The 16,028-nt window shown below is 48.7% G+C and overlaps 5 protein-coding genes across 5 annotated transcripts; 3 read left to right on the top strand and 2 right to left on the bottom strand.

Moving 5' to 3' along the window:
- Positions 1-1,193: 1,193 nt before the first annotated feature.
- N7515_005708 (DUF2841 domain-containing protein) lies at positions 1,194-2,768 on the bottom strand (the record flags this gene model as incomplete). Its single annotated transcript, XM_056666452.1, has 3 exons — positions 1,194-1,687; positions 1,735-1,920; positions 1,988-2,768. Coding segments are annotated over 3 exons (1,461 nt in total), but the record flags the coding sequence as incomplete, so codon positions are not given.
- Positions 2,769-10,077: 7,309 nt separating this feature from the next.
- Positions 10,078-12,533, top strand: N7515_005707 (uncharacterized protein; the record flags this gene model as incomplete). Its single annotated transcript, XM_056666451.1, has 4 exons — positions 10,078-10,475; positions 10,528-10,639; positions 10,730-11,359; positions 11,430-12,533. 4 exons carry the CDS (start codon positions 10,078-10,080, stop codon positions 12,531-12,533), a joined length of 2,244 nt encoding a protein of 747 aa, XP_056520047.1.
- A 636-nt stretch (positions 12,534-13,169) lies between these two features.
- On the top strand, positions 13,170-13,653 carry N7515_005706 (uncharacterized protein; the record flags this gene model as incomplete). Its single annotated transcript, XM_056666450.1, has 2 exons — positions 13,170-13,518; positions 13,595-13,653. The coding sequence occupies 2 exons, from the start codon at positions 13,170-13,172 to the stop codon at positions 13,651-13,653; spliced, it is 408 nt and encodes a 135-aa protein (XP_056520046.1).
- A 396-nt stretch (positions 13,654-14,049) lies between these two features.
- Positions 14,050-14,496, top strand: N7515_005705 (mRNA splicing protein SMD1; the record flags this gene model as incomplete). The annotated part of the gene is made up of 1 exon (XM_056666449.1): positions 14,050-14,496. One exon carries the CDS (start codon positions 14,050-14,052, stop codon positions 14,494-14,496), a length of 447 nt encoding a protein of 148 aa, XP_056520045.1.
- A 1,063-nt stretch (positions 14,497-15,559) lies between these two features.
- On the bottom strand, positions 15,560-15,979 carry N7515_005704 (uncharacterized protein; the record flags this gene model as incomplete). Its single annotated transcript, XM_056666448.1, has 1 exon — positions 15,560-15,979. One exon carries the CDS (start codon positions 15,977-15,979, stop codon positions 15,560-15,562), a length of 420 nt encoding a protein of 139 aa, XP_056520044.1.
- Between the last annotated feature and the right edge of the window lie 49 nt (positions 15,980-16,028).

The following is a 16,028-nucleotide window of genomic DNA, read 5'->3' as shown; positions in this document are numbered from 1 at the left end:
GTCCGCCCGTCGTAGGTAAAAGCTGAGATATAAATTGGCAAGGAACTATTTGTGCAACATATCCGCCAATAAGTCGTACCTACCTCCTATTCTAGAAACTCGAAGCTTTATGTCATCAAGAAAGCCTTTCTGGAAGAACCACTGGGGAAGCTTTGAGCTATCATATATCGTAATGACAGAGTGATGCCCTCCAATATAGCAAACTTGATACCCGTTGACATGCATAATTCGGATGTCTCTGTGTGCAGACTGAACCTTTTTGCTACCTAGTACTACCTAGTTTGCCATTTTCTTTGTTAATACAGGCTATATATACAGCCTGCTTTCCATAGTTTTATGATCAGTTTCTTCTTCCTGATTTTCCCCAGGCCAGTAGTCTCGTAGCCTCTCAACAGGTTATGAGCCTGGACGTCGCTCGCCCGGACGCCGCTCTTACTGCGGAAGGGGGTCACACGGAGTTAGGAAATAATATTTTCTTTGTCCTGAGCTTCGTTCCCCGGGCTGAATTTTATCTTGTTGGAATTCAGCGTTGCTGCCTGTCGACGGTCGATTGTAGGTCCAGGCCTATAAGCCCTGTGATGGATACCTACAATCGACCGTCGACAAGCAGCAATACTGAGTTCAAACAAGATACAATCCAGCTTGAGAAACGGAGCTCTGGACACAGAACACAGATAATAGCATCTCCCGATTCCGTGGGAGCCTCTTCCACAGTAAGAGCAATGCCCGTTGGCGCTCTTCTCTGGTCTATGCGCTGGCCACCTCCTGACTACAGATCTGTACGGACAGCGACAACGCGGTTGCCATTCTCAAGGAAGGTGTTTACAACAAGGACACCAGGTGGCTTGTGTTAAATCTGGGGGGTTGTGTTGACATACATGGGATGTCTTTGGGTGCAGTGGAATCTTTTGTGTATTTGTGTGCACACTGAGCCTTTATGGTAGTATTAGGTTGTCATTTTATTTGTTGATACTCCAAAGGATGACCTTGTCAGAGTGGTGAAGCAACTGGCGAGTCGAAAGAAACTGGTGAACCGGGCCTGGCAGCACATATCTTGTTGCTGCTTCTACTTCCATAGGCGATCGGGTTCTGGTATTAATTCCATTTATTTGCTGCTAACATTATAGAGAGACGTACACATATTGCGGAGAGACTTTCCACATCAACAGTAACCAGCGTAGGTTGGAAAATGTTCAGTTCTCATAGAAATCCATTGGAGTGCCGAGTGTTTGCATGGCATATTGGGTTGCCAGTTGGGCATCTCCCCCTTGATAAGGAAAGTACGATGTTACCTGCCTCGGGATTGGTATGGTGGATTGGAAGCTGGCGTCTACCGGAGCGTAGTGGTCTATAGGAACAGTGCGCCCAGCGGAAAGGAGGCTCCCTTGAGTACAAAGGAAATCTTCTGACGAATCCGGAGTCAATGCAGGTACGGCTTGACCGGCAGGCGTGATCTCTTGGGTAAAGTGGTCAGGTATATCGAAGGCTGCGTACGCGATTGGAGAGACGTCCTGTACAACATCTGGTGCAGGCTTGCCATATGGTGAAGAGTTTCGGCGCTTGAATTCCACCTTCGGATTGTGGGCGTGTGAAGAGCCGCTTGTATCGGGTTGTTGGGTTGTGATACTAGCAGCGTTGTATTCATCTGGAAGGTTGATTCGCGAGATCACAACCTGGGCATTCATGTCTGCGGTTCATCAGCATGGTGTCCGCGCATGCGTTTTAGATACATACCTATTTCTCTATCTAATAGCATTTCTTCCTTCTCTCTAATATTGTACATTTCATCGAGAAGCTCTAAACGCGTAGCTGGGAGGATCTGCCGTCGGATGGTCTGATCTGCGTGTCGTAGTCGGCGCGCCGTGACTCCATGGCTGGTGCGCAAATGACAGAGAATGTGAACTAAAAGTTGGATGCGTTCTATTCCAAGGAAAAAGGACCAAGCAATTAGCCCACCAGCAGTATCGATACTGAATTGGATCCTTACCAGCTTTGGGGAGATGGTCGGGCTCTCGGTGGCTCACCCCCTTCGGCCACCATGGCGGCTTGGTCTCATCGGGGTCCAATTGTTGAGTTATCCCTGCCAGAGTTTTTCTTCCGTTATAGGGAAAATTGACTTGCTTCCGGGGTTCAACCAATTTTATGTAGACCTTCGAGATGATGCGGCAGTTTGTTTGTTGTAGATTGTGGAAGACCTTCGCATAGTACTGGCGCAGAAGAGCACTGTTACCAAGGGGTATTATAGCAATGCGAGAACTATGATCTGCCTCTCCATCCAATGCTCTGACCTCATGTTTCAAGGCTTCCGTTTTACTATCAGATCGATGAAATAGGTCCGCGGACCACGGCAGTGGCGTTAGAGTAGATGCCGCAAATGGGGGCTCCCAGGGCTGCTGAGCCGTTTGTGGTCCCGTGCACTGAGTGGCTCTGTCTTCATTGGGGAGAGAAGGGGGACTCTGTGCTAACAGCTTCACTTCTGATCTTTGTGCATCTAGCCCAATGGTCGTTAGCCATCTTGTCGAAGGGAAGTGGGGAGGGAGTAATTTGATATCGAACATACACAGCACAGCCGCTTGGCTGCGTTTGGATCGTGCAACCGCCTGCAAAAATTCCTCCATGACCCCAGAGGACAATATTCTCTCTCGGCTACTGGATATGGAAGGGGATGCCTCAAAGTGCAAGTTACCCGCGTCGTCAATGGAGATGAGGGCATAATGTGAGCACAACCTCTTATATCGAGCTTGTTGGGATGTTGCTACCCGTGGTCCCTTGATTAGCGAAAGTTTCCATTATTCAGAATTCAATGCAACATAGAATATCCTCAGAGTGATTGCTTGTCAAGGTGTCGCGAGCGTTGAGTTTGTCTGACGAATCCTCTGGCCGCAGTCCCACTGTCAACCAAGGAAAAAATGATAGAAGAGGGGCTTACTTTGAACAATTGTCACCTCTAGGTCTTCCATACTGGAGGACATATGGATAGTTTCTTGGACAAACGAGACTTTAAATGGTCAAATTCCGCGGAAGGAGCTTCCTGGGACGCAAGGATTCCTGTAGAAAAGTTAGTACCTTCTGGCTTCTCCTCTATCTATCCACCAATCCTACCAGCCGAAGCTCTGGTAGGATTCTTTAGTGTGCTAACAACCCGTGAACGCAAATACGAGTGCAGTTAGTGCAGCACCATCGTACATTGCATGAGCCTAGAAATTGGTCTTGGACATGCACGCGCGATACTGTACCGCAGAAAGTGTGTTAAGTTGGAAACAGTCATTTTCTTGATCACAAAGGACGTTGTGTAGTTCCCTCGGTGCCGAACAAGATGAGGTATGCATCTGTCAAACTGGCTCCACTCTCAAATGTTGGGTTCCGATCGCCGAACCATCCCCGTGTGCGGAGCCGTGGTACTGTGGTACATACCTGACAACCTAATGTCTAGGCTGCAGCATAACTATGCGATGTATCCATCATTATAGCGTGGGTGGCCATTCCCGAACCTCGATGCGTCTATGCAGTTGAATCTTGAACCTGACCAGCGGGACGATCTCGAACAGTTTGGAACAGTTCCATTAGTTGATCTGCAGTTAGCATGAAACGAGGTAGTCCGGTTCGTATCGCGAATGCTATCCCGCCGTAGGTGGGGCCCGGATTTATCAAGCTGTGCCATTTCGTCGTCCTCACAAGCTGACACTGTTCAACCCCACATTTCGTGTATCTGTCAACGATGAGTCTCAAAATACCGGGATGGCCCGGAGGGGACGATTCAAACATTCGGCATTTTACTTGGTCAAGTTGCGGCAGAAAGTAGTTCCGATCGATTGCCCTGCAGCCCTGCAGCCCTGTGACGATCAGCACGGACATCCCCTTGACGCTTACCCTGATGGAGTGATTGCTATGTCGGCATGGGTAATACGATCTGCGCATTAACCAATCCGCCGGGGAAGAATTTTAAGCGCGGTCTGACCTTCCCATTTGTTTGGGACATAGTTCTGGGGCTTGAGTTGTATTTGGGTATGGGGTATGATAGACAGGGGTTCTCAGATTATCGAAGCCTGAGTCTACAACCCTTTTAGGATTGGTTCAGAATAAACCAGGCATGAATTAGGGGAAATAAATGATGACCTTTAACTATTATCATGGCAATTACAAGAAATAAGCGTAAAGTCCGGAACTAGAAATGGGATGCTTGCTTCTCTGGCGAGCCCTCCAGGATATACCATATTTTTGCTTTTCGCTAGCAGGGTTACTACCTTATCACAGACTCTCAGAAGGCAAAGTACAATCTGCAAACGGCTCATCTACCTTGAAATGATCCGAGTTAATGTTCGGCGTAGAGGCGCTCCTCTTCCGATGAGAGTCGTGGGACTGGGCGAAATAGGTGTTATTGACTTGGCTGCTTGGCCCGGGGATGGAATGACAAATTCTACTGGCCAAGTAGAGAGACACATACACGGGGGATAAACCCTCTTCCTTGCTTCCAATTATCTGGCAGTTGACCCAGACAGCGTTGGACCACTTTCCTGTTACACGATATTGATTATTGACTGGCTGCTTCTCGGCCGATATGCCAGAGTCTCGACTCACTGTGCAGAAACCTCAGCTATAGATGCTCAAATGGTCCGATTTCTCCATGTTACCAGATAATACTTCCGTCAGACCGATTGGTTCTGATGAAAGTTGCTGCATTGGCAAGACTTCTGGTGTAAAGAGGTAGTTTTCCCGACATAGAGCGGACGACGGTCCCGTAACGGAATTCGGACTGTGCAAGGCGTCTGTCTATAGGTATTACTTCAGCACTGTTGCTGATAGTTGTAGACCATATGTCACGGCTTCCTGAACAACGTGGACGGGGATAAAGCTTCGAATTTTCGCGCTGGCTGAAGACGCTGGCAAGGTGATCGTATGTAGGGGATATACTGGCTTGCTTGGCACGCGATTGCTCTTGATACTCGACAGCGCTACTTTGACTTGCTCGCCATAGATACGGGGATTCGGGAAAGGGTGGACTGATCTGGAAACTCGAGGATCATGGCCATCCCCCACTTCTTTGCTTGCGCAGCCAAGACAGGACACAGGCTGCGACCACGCAGGTGACAAGGAGCACACCGAGGACCGCCTGAAGCTATGGTTTGGTTTGATATTTCTGCCCGCGACACCACAGGTAGGCAGTGGGTAAACATTTGAAATGCATGTGCGGGTGCAGTTGGAAGGAGATTGGCTACGCGTTGGGATCCTAGCCTCCTGGCGGAAAGCCTGAGGTAGTGGGAGCCTGTATTCACAGATTCTGCAGGCTCTTGCGGCAATAGAACTTTAGACACCGTCCATGTCGGAGATAGCATCGACCATGTCGGCGGTGGCTTGTATCATGCTGCCACAGACATGGTCAGATGAGCAGGATCAGTCGCAGAACAGTCTATGTGTCAAACTGCTATATCCCTTGGATGGTAGAGACCATCTTCAAATGACAGAGTTTTGGTTGAACGGTAGTTGAAACCATCGTTGACCGCAGGTGCACTTGCGGCGGTGTCAGCACTTGGAGCCGACAAACATTGACCTAGTTAAGGCATAGTGGCGGTCGGTTAAAGTCCCAAGGTTGATGTCCGCATGCCCAGCGAGGCGGTCACCGGCGAAACGCTCGGCAACAAGTCCTCGCCCATGGTGATAGAAGAGAGAATGAAGAACCCAAGAGGCGGATGTCGCTTAGGACATATTGACCCTATGAGTCATATTTTGACATGCTTAACTCATGTTGCATTGACAGCTTACAGCTGTCTCCATGATTGCTTTATCTTCAAAAATGCCAGTCAACTTCCAGCTGCCCTTGTGCATGGCTCCACGGCCCGCTAAGAATGGTAATACTCAACATTACCTCAAGAGACCATTCTTGTTGACCGGTCTTCCGCGGTTTTATCCCGTTAGAAACATATGCGGGCTATTAGACCATGTATGTGCTTGTCAGTCTTGATAGGTCAGTAGACAAAGTGATTATTATAGCGCAGTATTACCTATCCGAGGCCCAGACAAAGATAGGCATGTGGTATCACTCAATCGTTTCCGAGGAACCAGCATATCCCTTTTAGGTATGCATCGGTTCATGATGTACAATTGCCTCTTATGTGCTTTTTTATACTTTTCCATTACCCCACATACGAGTAGGAGATAGCCTTTCTGCACGCTAGAACTGACTCGGTGGTCTACCGGACTGCTGGGATTGACGTGTCACTTGGCGGAGCTACTTTCTTACGAACAACCCCCTTCCTCTCTCGGTATTTTCTCGGATCCGAAGATGAGACTTCGTCGGTCGTTTGAGCCCTACTCCGGCCCCACTAGGACGCATGCAATGCTTGAGTGGTATGTGTACCCTAATCCACATGGTGATCTACTGGAGGGCAATTTGACCGGCGAATAGGAAGACAGATCGAAGAATGAGCCAATACGAGCCTTTAAAATTCACTACTTCATCTCTTTACAGGAGGCGCACTTGGACTTCGGAGTATTCAATAAGGGGCGACAGCGTATCGTTTGCAATGAACCACTCCAGACAAAATCAGTCAACCCTTTATCTTATGGAAGTGACCTGGTCTAACGCCGAGGTAGGCATGAGTCATGAGCATTCGCTCTTCCTGTCCTGTCCCCTGGCCCGAACACCTGTCGCCCGTAGGCTATGCATAGGGTTTACAAAGGCTAAATAAGTAGGAGATTGTTCCATAACTAGGCTGTTATTTAGGGGGTCAACTATATTGAGGGGATCTATATTTGAACAGAAACTTGGGAGAGGTAGCGAGGGGGAAGGAGGCAGATTGGAGGCTGGATCCTGGTGGCCTGAGGTGTAAGTGCTGTCATTGATGCAGAGATCTCATTGACACTGCGATCCTGGAACAAGAAACACTGCACGACGCATTTTTTTGGCACCACCGAGCCACACGCCCATCCCTTTGTTCTAAGACCGGTCGATGAACATAATCCATCTCATCGAAGTCGACTGGTCCAGTCAAGACTGGTGGGAAGATTGAAACGACGGGGCTAGGCAAATGAACTTCTGAGATAAAGGATGTCCGGCTCAAGGGTGTCGATACAGTTGAAGCGTTCACATGAACTCGTAAAGTCGATACTGTCGACCAGGAGGTGTTCCTGTCAAGTGGATGATTCTCCACACCGTCGAGCCTGGCTCGTTCCTGGGAGGCATATCGCTCGAGCTCCATAATGTCTAAACTGAAAGTGCCAACCGAAACCGACGAGCATGCTCTTTTCCGATAGAAACCCCACCTATATCTAAGTCGCAATATCTACCAAACGTCAGATATGAGCCTTGATAAAACATCGGTGAGGTATCTACTACTTACTTTCCATATAGTGTGGCGTTTTTTCCGGCGCGACGAAGGATTCACCTCCGTTGAGGCCTGACCTAAGAAGATTGATAACCGTTGCTTCATTAATGCGGTTGTGGCTATTGGGGGAATTATTCTGAAACAGTGCGCACAAAGTAATTGGGATTGATTTATAGTCCGAATTCTCTTACGGCAGTGTAAACAAGTCCGCTTGCATACTGGGATTATAGTTGATGATGTTCCCAAGGATCGGCATCATGATTCATGAAGTTCCATCCCGCTAATGAATGCTACGTTGTCGAGAGCTTAGGATATCACTCTTGCCACGGCCATACTGTACCTATAGAGTTCTAACCATACTAGCTTGCAGAAGGTCCCCGGTCCCAGAAAATAAGTGAGTCAGTGACGGCGCAAGTACAGATGCCAGCAACTGGCGAATCCGAGATAGGAGCCAATCAACTATGCTCAGGGCGAAGCCGGTATGACGGGTGCGGCAGGGCATACGTGTAAGCTTGCATTGGGTTTTTGAGGAATGCACGCACCCGCCTCTGGGCGGAAGATCCAGTTAAAAAGCTCTTATCTTCTTTGACTCATATCACACACCAAGTGTGAATGCTCCTTACAAGTTACAACTACTGCGTATTTGATGGCTATTGTCAAACTGGCCAATATGGTCGGCGATATGGTAATAGGTGACAACTCGATACTCAATTCGTAGGTTATTCCCTCACAGGAGTGTTAAGTGTTAACCCTAGGTAGGTAGTTACGCTTTTTTGTAACTGTGGTCGACCGGATGATACTGTTCAGTGTTGAGACTACTATGGGGAAGAAGTTTTAATAGGGCAGTGCGTTGCAGATAGATGTAAAATAAGAAGGAAAAAATTATCTGCGTAGGAAAATACAACAAATCTCAAGTCGGTCACACGGCTCAAACAAGCAAACTGGCAAATTAGCACTGGCCACTGACCAACTGGCGAGTTGGCAAACTCAAACAAGAGGCATACCATGTGCATATGGATTATTATGGGAACTATGTAGATTGTGTGAGATCAAGCCACAAGCCTTCTGCTACTGAGGTGTGTGGACGGTTAAATTATCCCAATCAATGACACATCTACATACCAAGGGGCTCCACGTGGTGCAGTCGTGGTGCAGTCGATCAGTGATCGACCCTTGACAGCAGCTGGATAGCCGAAAGTGTCAAAACGCCAAAATCAACATCAGCCCCACATAGAATCTCCACTTCCGCGGAAGGAACATTACGTTCAATCCAGCGGTAGTTAACCAGCAAGTCATGATTGTCCACATCCATTCTACGCGGTACAATAAAGGTACTATGCAGGTCGTCAAGCATGTAGTCATGTGACCAGTCACCTGACCACTACTCTCCTACGGTCCTACGGTCCTACGACCTACAGTCGACAGATAAGCCTCGTTTGTAGATACTTCCTTCTTTCGCAGTAATGACACGGTCACGGGTCCACTCTTCCACACGAAATCACGAATGAACCAAACTAAGAGCACTCAAGTGCGACTGGTCCACTATATGTCCGCGGAGAATGATAGCTGCGAACACGAACTCGGATGCACCAAGAAAAGAGGAGAACGCAAGGTATCGGAACAGTTTCCTGGTCTGTGCAAAAGAGGGCAAGAATGATTACAGTTTATGCTAGCAGTTTTTGGTACAAGAATTGTATTCAATCCTCGGTTTGGTTTGCCCTGGCCCCTGGAACTGGTCTTCCCGCGGATGCGGATACATAGTCGCCCGATAGACTTTGCGCACAAATGTATGAACAAGCTACATCCTTTCCCATTGGACGGCTATTTTATGCGGCCGTTGGCAGGAATGCGAGGGGAAACCTTAAAGCACAATCTGACTCAGGTATGAGGTTCTAGTTAAGTAATATTTGAATTTTCCTAGATGGAACAGAAACAGAATTCCGGCCTTCGACGGTTTGCTAGGCCTAGTATGCCAAATGAATATAGACTAGGTACGGAGTGAATGCTTCATGTCGACACTGCCCGACAGGCTGTACTATTTCCTTGAGACAAATACCGGAAAATTATTATCCATCCCCTCCCCGCTCTCTTCTCTTCAATCAGGAGAGTCGGTAAGGCGGCTGGAAACTTTACCCGACCTAGACGCGGCTTGGACGAGTATACTTTGTAGGGCTCATGCAATTAATCCTTTTAGGCAGTAGCCTCCAACAGAATCGAATCGGGCTGTCGGGAGTTTGAAAGTTGACTCGTCGCTACCCATCTTCAACTCGTATACAAAGTACTCTCTGTGTGACACTGATGGTGATCGTTGTGTTCATTCAGGGGGACAGCCATATATTGGCAAAATGATACTGATATAATCGACAAGGTCCCGGAAATGTTGCTGTGTTCCACTCTACTCACGGCACTCAGCGTTTTCGATTCTCAATACTAGTACCTATTATCGGAGCCAACTAGCTTTACTTACACTTTCTCTCGGCAATATGGTCTAAGCGTTGAGATGCAAGGTGTCTGAATTGCTTGAAAAGTACATGAGCTGTCGCTAGGTAATCGCATCTGAAGGGATGAGCGCAATATGCACACCGCTTTCGTTTAGCACTCTCACGTTCGCATTAATTCCATGAATGCAATGGATCTGCAGCCCTAAAATATTATACCTATAAAGATATTGACGTGGGGGCCCCTTCTTTCCTCGCTGGGAATCACCAACTGTCGGCGGGCATCAAGCAGCGAGACGAAATTAGATAGTGACGGGATGACGGGATTTTCAGACTCTCAGTGGCTGCCAAACCTTGAGGATAGTTCAAGCTCTAGCGCTTTGTTTCCAGATGTCGTCGATCAGGCGGAGTTTCCGCAAACGCTCGGCTCTTCCGACTCTTTCTTCTTTTTCGACAGCCTTCTTGACAACAACATTGAAGACTCATCGCCGACGCTTCCTTTCGGAATAAAGGAGAATAGCCAGAATGGAAAGGTCCCCATACCTCGGACATCTACCCCGACGGAGTGGAGTGATAGATGCCGAGTCAGTCAAGCATGCAAGCCCTGCCATGGTCTGAAGACCAAATGTAGTGGTCATCGACCAACGTGTCGGAGATGCGAGGAAATGCAGCTGGATTGCAATTACGGTGATAGGAAGCGCGAGAGAACAGCAAGGTACAAAGAATGAGCATGTAATTTGGTGATCATATACTAACATGGTCTCTAGAAGGATCGAGGACTTGAACGCTCACATCGACAAGTTGGAAACCACGCTACGAGATCTCTACCCAAGCCTTGGTACTCAGTCTGCTAGTCAAGTTGACCAAGCTCTACGCAGGGTAAGTTTGACTTCTTCTCTGTACCTGTTCATCATAACCAGCAGTGCCGCTGCCCACACAAGATTGTTGTTCAGTAATTAACGAGAGTAGACTCCGAACCATGAGGTCTTGCAGACCTTTCCCGACCTCGCTGAACTCCACGACGAACATGGAGATCGATTAGTTGCTCTTGATCACGCAGATGAGGACTTCAATCGTGATAGAAAGTTGCAAGAACTGGGATTTATGGGCGAGCACTCGGAGGTGGCTTGGCTATACAGACTGAAGTCTACCCTCGCGCAAGATGTCACTACATTCCCCATACCCGAAGAAGAGTCCAGCGGCCTGGCTATTACATCCATGAATTATTACAGCACTGACGGGGATGTGGAGATACGACATGATGTGGGCATTCTAGAAAGGCCCGATAAAAGCGTGGCCGACAAACTCATTCACACCTATTTCCAAGCCATCCATCCATCTTTCCCGCTGCTTGGCAAGACGACCTTCCTCGCTCAATACCAGGTCTTCTATGCAGACCCGGCTGTACGACCGGGGAGGCAATGGTTGGCTGTCTTGAATCTGATCTTCGCCACTGCGGCGGTGCATCTATCCGGCTTACAAGTAGAAGGCGACCCAGGTAATTATTCACATTTGGACTACTTTTCACGGGCGTGGAGGCTCAGTATTGGCAAAACCTCTCTACAAGAGGATCCTAATCTTCAGCAAGTGCAGATTGAAGTACTTGCGACCATTTACATGCTATCAAATGGCCGAATCAACAGGTACAGAACACTAGTCCCCGTTTTAGCTCACCACCCGTCTCACAAAGAATCTCGGATCTAGGTCATGGAGGTTTTGTGGTTTGGCTATCCGCTCTGCGCTAGCTATGGCGCTCAATCTCCGGCTCGACAGTCAAAGGGTCGCTCCTTTATCAAAGGAGGTCAGGTATCGACTGTGGTGGACGTTGTATACGTTGGACACCTCCCTATCCGCGATCACCGGACGTCCTCCAGGAATAGGTGGAACTTATAGCACAACACCGCTCCCTATACCCTTTGAGGAGGGCAACCTAAATAGCAGCCATGTTTTGAAGTGTATTGAAGACCGAACGGCTCGGAAGTCTCTGATCAAGAGACTGCTCCGCTCAAAGGGGGACGGCGGTACAACGCATCAGTCGATGGATAGAGATGGTTCACGTTCCACAAAGCGACCACTCGACGAAACGAATCCTCCGATTGTTGCAGAGGCACCCCCACCCCCACCGAGTGACTCTTTGTGTTTCTTTTACACTACAAGCTTGAGCATCATCATGCGCGAAGCTCTTGATAGCATCTACGCACCTTGTGCAGCTTACAAGTCGTGGGCCAATATCGATACCATGATCTCCACGTTGAACAAAAAAGCTGATACCTGGCTTGATTCGCTTCCTCGTCCCTACCATTTTCAAACCCCCAGCGAACTTGGTCCTCTCAAGCGTCAACGCCTGAAACTGGCGTTCCAGTTCTATTCCACCAAAATTTTCATCACTCGTCCCTGTCTTCGTCGATTCATGGCTTCTTTGTCAAAAGCACCCGACGATACGGATGCATCCTCCGGTTCCATGAGATTAATATGCATTGAGGCAACTTGTCACCTTCTTGATTTGCTGCCAGACGAACCAGACTTGGCTTGGCTGCATGTTCACTGCGCAAGGTGGTCTGTCCTTCATCATCTCATGCAAGCTATCACAGTTGTCCTTACAGATTCGTTCATCTGTACCAAGATGGGAACGACCAGCACCAGGCTCGTTCCGCCAATCTTTCAAAAAGCCAGAGCCTGGCTCAAGGAGATGTCTAGGGTGGATTTGTCAGCGCACAATGCTTGGACTCTCTCGTCAGACCTTAGGCACATCATCCCTTGGCACATTATCTAGCAACTGAAAGAGCGACTGCAATAAGGTGGGTACGTTAGACCAGGTGCTAGCCTGCTAGGTTCTTGATCGTTTTCTTTAGATGGCCAAAAGCCTTATACATTCCTCTTGATGCTTTTATGTTCTTGGGTTACACACAGTATGATAAATGAATCTGCCATCATCAACAAAAAAAACAACGATATTCTAAAGTCACTTGAATTCGAGTCGTCTCTTCGACAATGATCAATACTCCAGCAATGCGGCCGCCCGCCGTATCATGGTGCTTGTGTTATGACCGACACAACTTGAGAGACAAGGATTGCAAAGAGAGGAGGTCACTCTGGGTTATTTGTGCAGATTCAACTCTGATTATTCTGGAGTGCCAGCCTACATGTCACCGATTCAATTCCCTCTCTTCTTAGCCTACGCACCCCTTGGCCGGGCATGTGGTAGATCAGGAACAATCAATGAACCGGTGCCATTGCTGCCGAACTGTTAAGTTAGAAACCAAAAGTTCAGCTCAATCTAAATTCGGAATTTCGGATCAGACAAAATATATTAATTGCGCAAAAGATCGAAGACTTGGAGAATGTACGAAGGTCCATGACTTGTCTACAGTACAGCATCAAAAAACGGTCGTTGATCAGGACGTCGGTTATGCCAACCATCAAGGAGGGTGTATATCGCCGCCGGCAGTCACCTAGACTGACGGAAAGGTCGGAAAGCCCACAACCGGAGACTCATGAGGCAACCAACAGCAACGCGACCGCCGACACTACTGAGGTAATCAGCAGCGACGCGCCACCCGACGAGACTGAGGCAACCAGCAGCGACGCGACCTCCAACACGTCTGAGGCAACCAACGGCGACACGCCACCTGACACGACTGAGACAACCAGCAGCGACGCGACACCCGACACGACAATCCCGTCTACACAAGCCATTTCCCACGAAGTCCACAAATTGCGGCATATCCTAAAAACCTTTTATGCGGACCTACAAAATCGTGAAGACAAATTCCACGATGCCCTCGTGCGAGGAGAGGAAAGGGAACACCTACTGGCCGAAGCACTTTCCAAAAGTGTTCCCTTTCCTCTCCTCGCAGGAGGGCATTGTGGAATTTGTCTTCACGATTTCGTAGGTCCGCATAAAAGGTTTTTAGGATATGCCGACTTCGTAGTCGGGTCGAAATTCGAACTGAAGACGAGATCACGTGGCATCACGTGGCTGATCTTTTCTGTCCCTCGAGCTGTGTTGGATGGCATCACCAACACCTCTCCGCGCCGTTTCTCCCCACATTCTACTAGCTATCTGCTAGTCTCCGAATTATATCAAAAGCCCTAATTGTTTGCACACTGCAGCTTACATATCCACCATGAAGCTCGTTCGGTATGTGGATATCATCCTAATGTGGCCGCGCGCGCCCCGGCCTTATGAAGCGCATCTATCTCGATTGAAACCCATCTTGCTAACATGAGCTGTGTCTTTAGCTTTTTGATGAAGTGCGCCAATGAGACAGTGACCGTCGAACTCAAGAATGGTCAGTAACCGCGCAGTCCCTGTCAACCCCAAGCTCGACTCTCCCAACCCGCAAAGCCCACGAAGCGGTAGCGCTACATTTGCTAAAAGCAGGATTCTTCATCTAGGCACTGTTCTCCATGGTACTATCGTTTCCGTCTCACCTCAGATGAACACTGCTCTCCGGGCCGTTAAGATGACCCCCAAGGGTCGTGACCCCATCTCTCTCGATACGATCAACGTCCGCGGCTCCACAATCCGCAACCTCATCCTCCCCGACAGCCTCCCCCTCGATACCCTTCTCGTTGATGATACACCTAAGCCGAAGAACAAGGCGCGCAAGGAAGCAGACCGTGGTGGTCGCGGTGGTGGTCGCGGCGGCGGCCCCCGAGGCCGTGGTGGGCGCGGAGGACCCCCCGTGGTCGCGGTCGTGGGCGTGGTTTCTAAATTTTCTGTTTTCTTATGAGGACAACCGGCGTTTGTTTCTGTCTTCGGAACGTGCTTTGAATTTGCATAATGGGGTACAATTTTCAGTGCCAATTTTCTGTTACCCAGAGCTCCTGTTGAATCGGGCTACATACTGAGGGAAAATACGCAATTGCGACAAAATCTTTCCCTTCTCTCTGAATTGATGCTCCTCGGCACTTTGTGCTCGAACAACAATCTTGCGGGAGACGCAGTAGTTGAGCAGAGGCATCTAGCTGCCCGACGCTTCCGAGCTAAGGGTTTCAGATGACGGGTTTAGACCGACATCGTACCCTTTATTTTCACAATGTGCTCACGAGGGTGGGAGTGGTTATGCTTGACGGAGGTTCTGCTATGTAGGAAGAATTTAAAGATGATCTAGATCGAAGCAATGATCAAATGATATGAAGATAACACGGACCTTTTGTGTAGCGAGGTGGCGGAGACCTAATCCGCCTACATAAGGTCCTGGTTAAAACGCCCGTCTCTTGCTTCTAGAAAGGCGGCAGAACATCAAGCTTTTGAGCGGGCTGAGCCTCCCCGCAACTATTTCAGGGCTTATGCCATCATCGCATGTCAATTGGAAATTACATGGACTACGCCTACACCGCTGCAATAAAACTAGGTATGGATTAGGGAGGTCAAGTGTAAAATATCATTCAAAAAACAGGGTACGTACATTGGAAAATCATGGGATGGCCTAAAAGGGCTTAGCTCGTGTACAACTAAACCAAGCCATGTCTTTTTATCAAGTAGTTGAAATTATCTCTCATATCAAACGTCGAAATAAAAGTGAATAAAATCCATTACATTCTCAGGAGTCAGCGAGACATCTCGGTGATCACAGTCACTTTCTCCGTGTAGTCTTCACCCAGTGACTAACTAGTCAATTTTAGTTGTATCCTCCTTCGGACCTGGCTACTTCATAGTCAAATCCGATCTCGATTCTCTCGACTCTGTGAGATGTAGAATCCGTCTTAGTATTCGAGTCTGTTTTGATATTCAGAAGTGCTCCATTCGAATACATCGTATTCACAACCCACCAGACGATCCCCATCCCCACTCTAATTCGCCCTTCTCATCCTTCTACGAGGACCAAAAAGCACATCTCGGTCAAGCCACGCCGTCCCAGCCTTAACCTGCTCAATCCACCACTCCACCCTCCTAGCGGCCTCAGCCTGGATCACCGCATAAGAATCCGAAACCATATCAGAAGGAATCGACAGACACCTGGGTCTAATATAATGCTGCGCCCGAATCTGGACAATGACATTCGACTTCTGGATCTGAGTGAGCACGAACCGCAGCAGGTACTCGTCGTCGACGTACTCCAAACTATCCTCCAGCTCTACGGTTGGCCATAGAGCGTCCGCGTCCGCTCTCTCATAGACACGGCCGGATCTGGACACCCAGGGACAGAGAGCGAGATTGCGGGATGCTGCAGGTATCTGGGTGGCTCGGTCGAGGCGGGTGGGGTCTGACATGTTGATGTTTGGTAGTTGACGATTTGGATTGTATGTTGTAGAGTTGGTT

The sequence above is a fragment of the Penicillium bovifimosum genome (genome assembly GCF_028826915.1).
Source record: "Penicillium bovifimosum strain IBT 22155 chromosome Unknown utg000005l_segment0_segment0, whole genome shotgun sequence".
Lineage (NCBI taxonomy): Eukaryota > Fungi > Ascomycota > Eurotiomycetes > Eurotiales > Aspergillaceae > Penicillium > Penicillium bovifimosum.
This window is presented reverse-complemented; position numbering and strand designations above follow the sequence as displayed.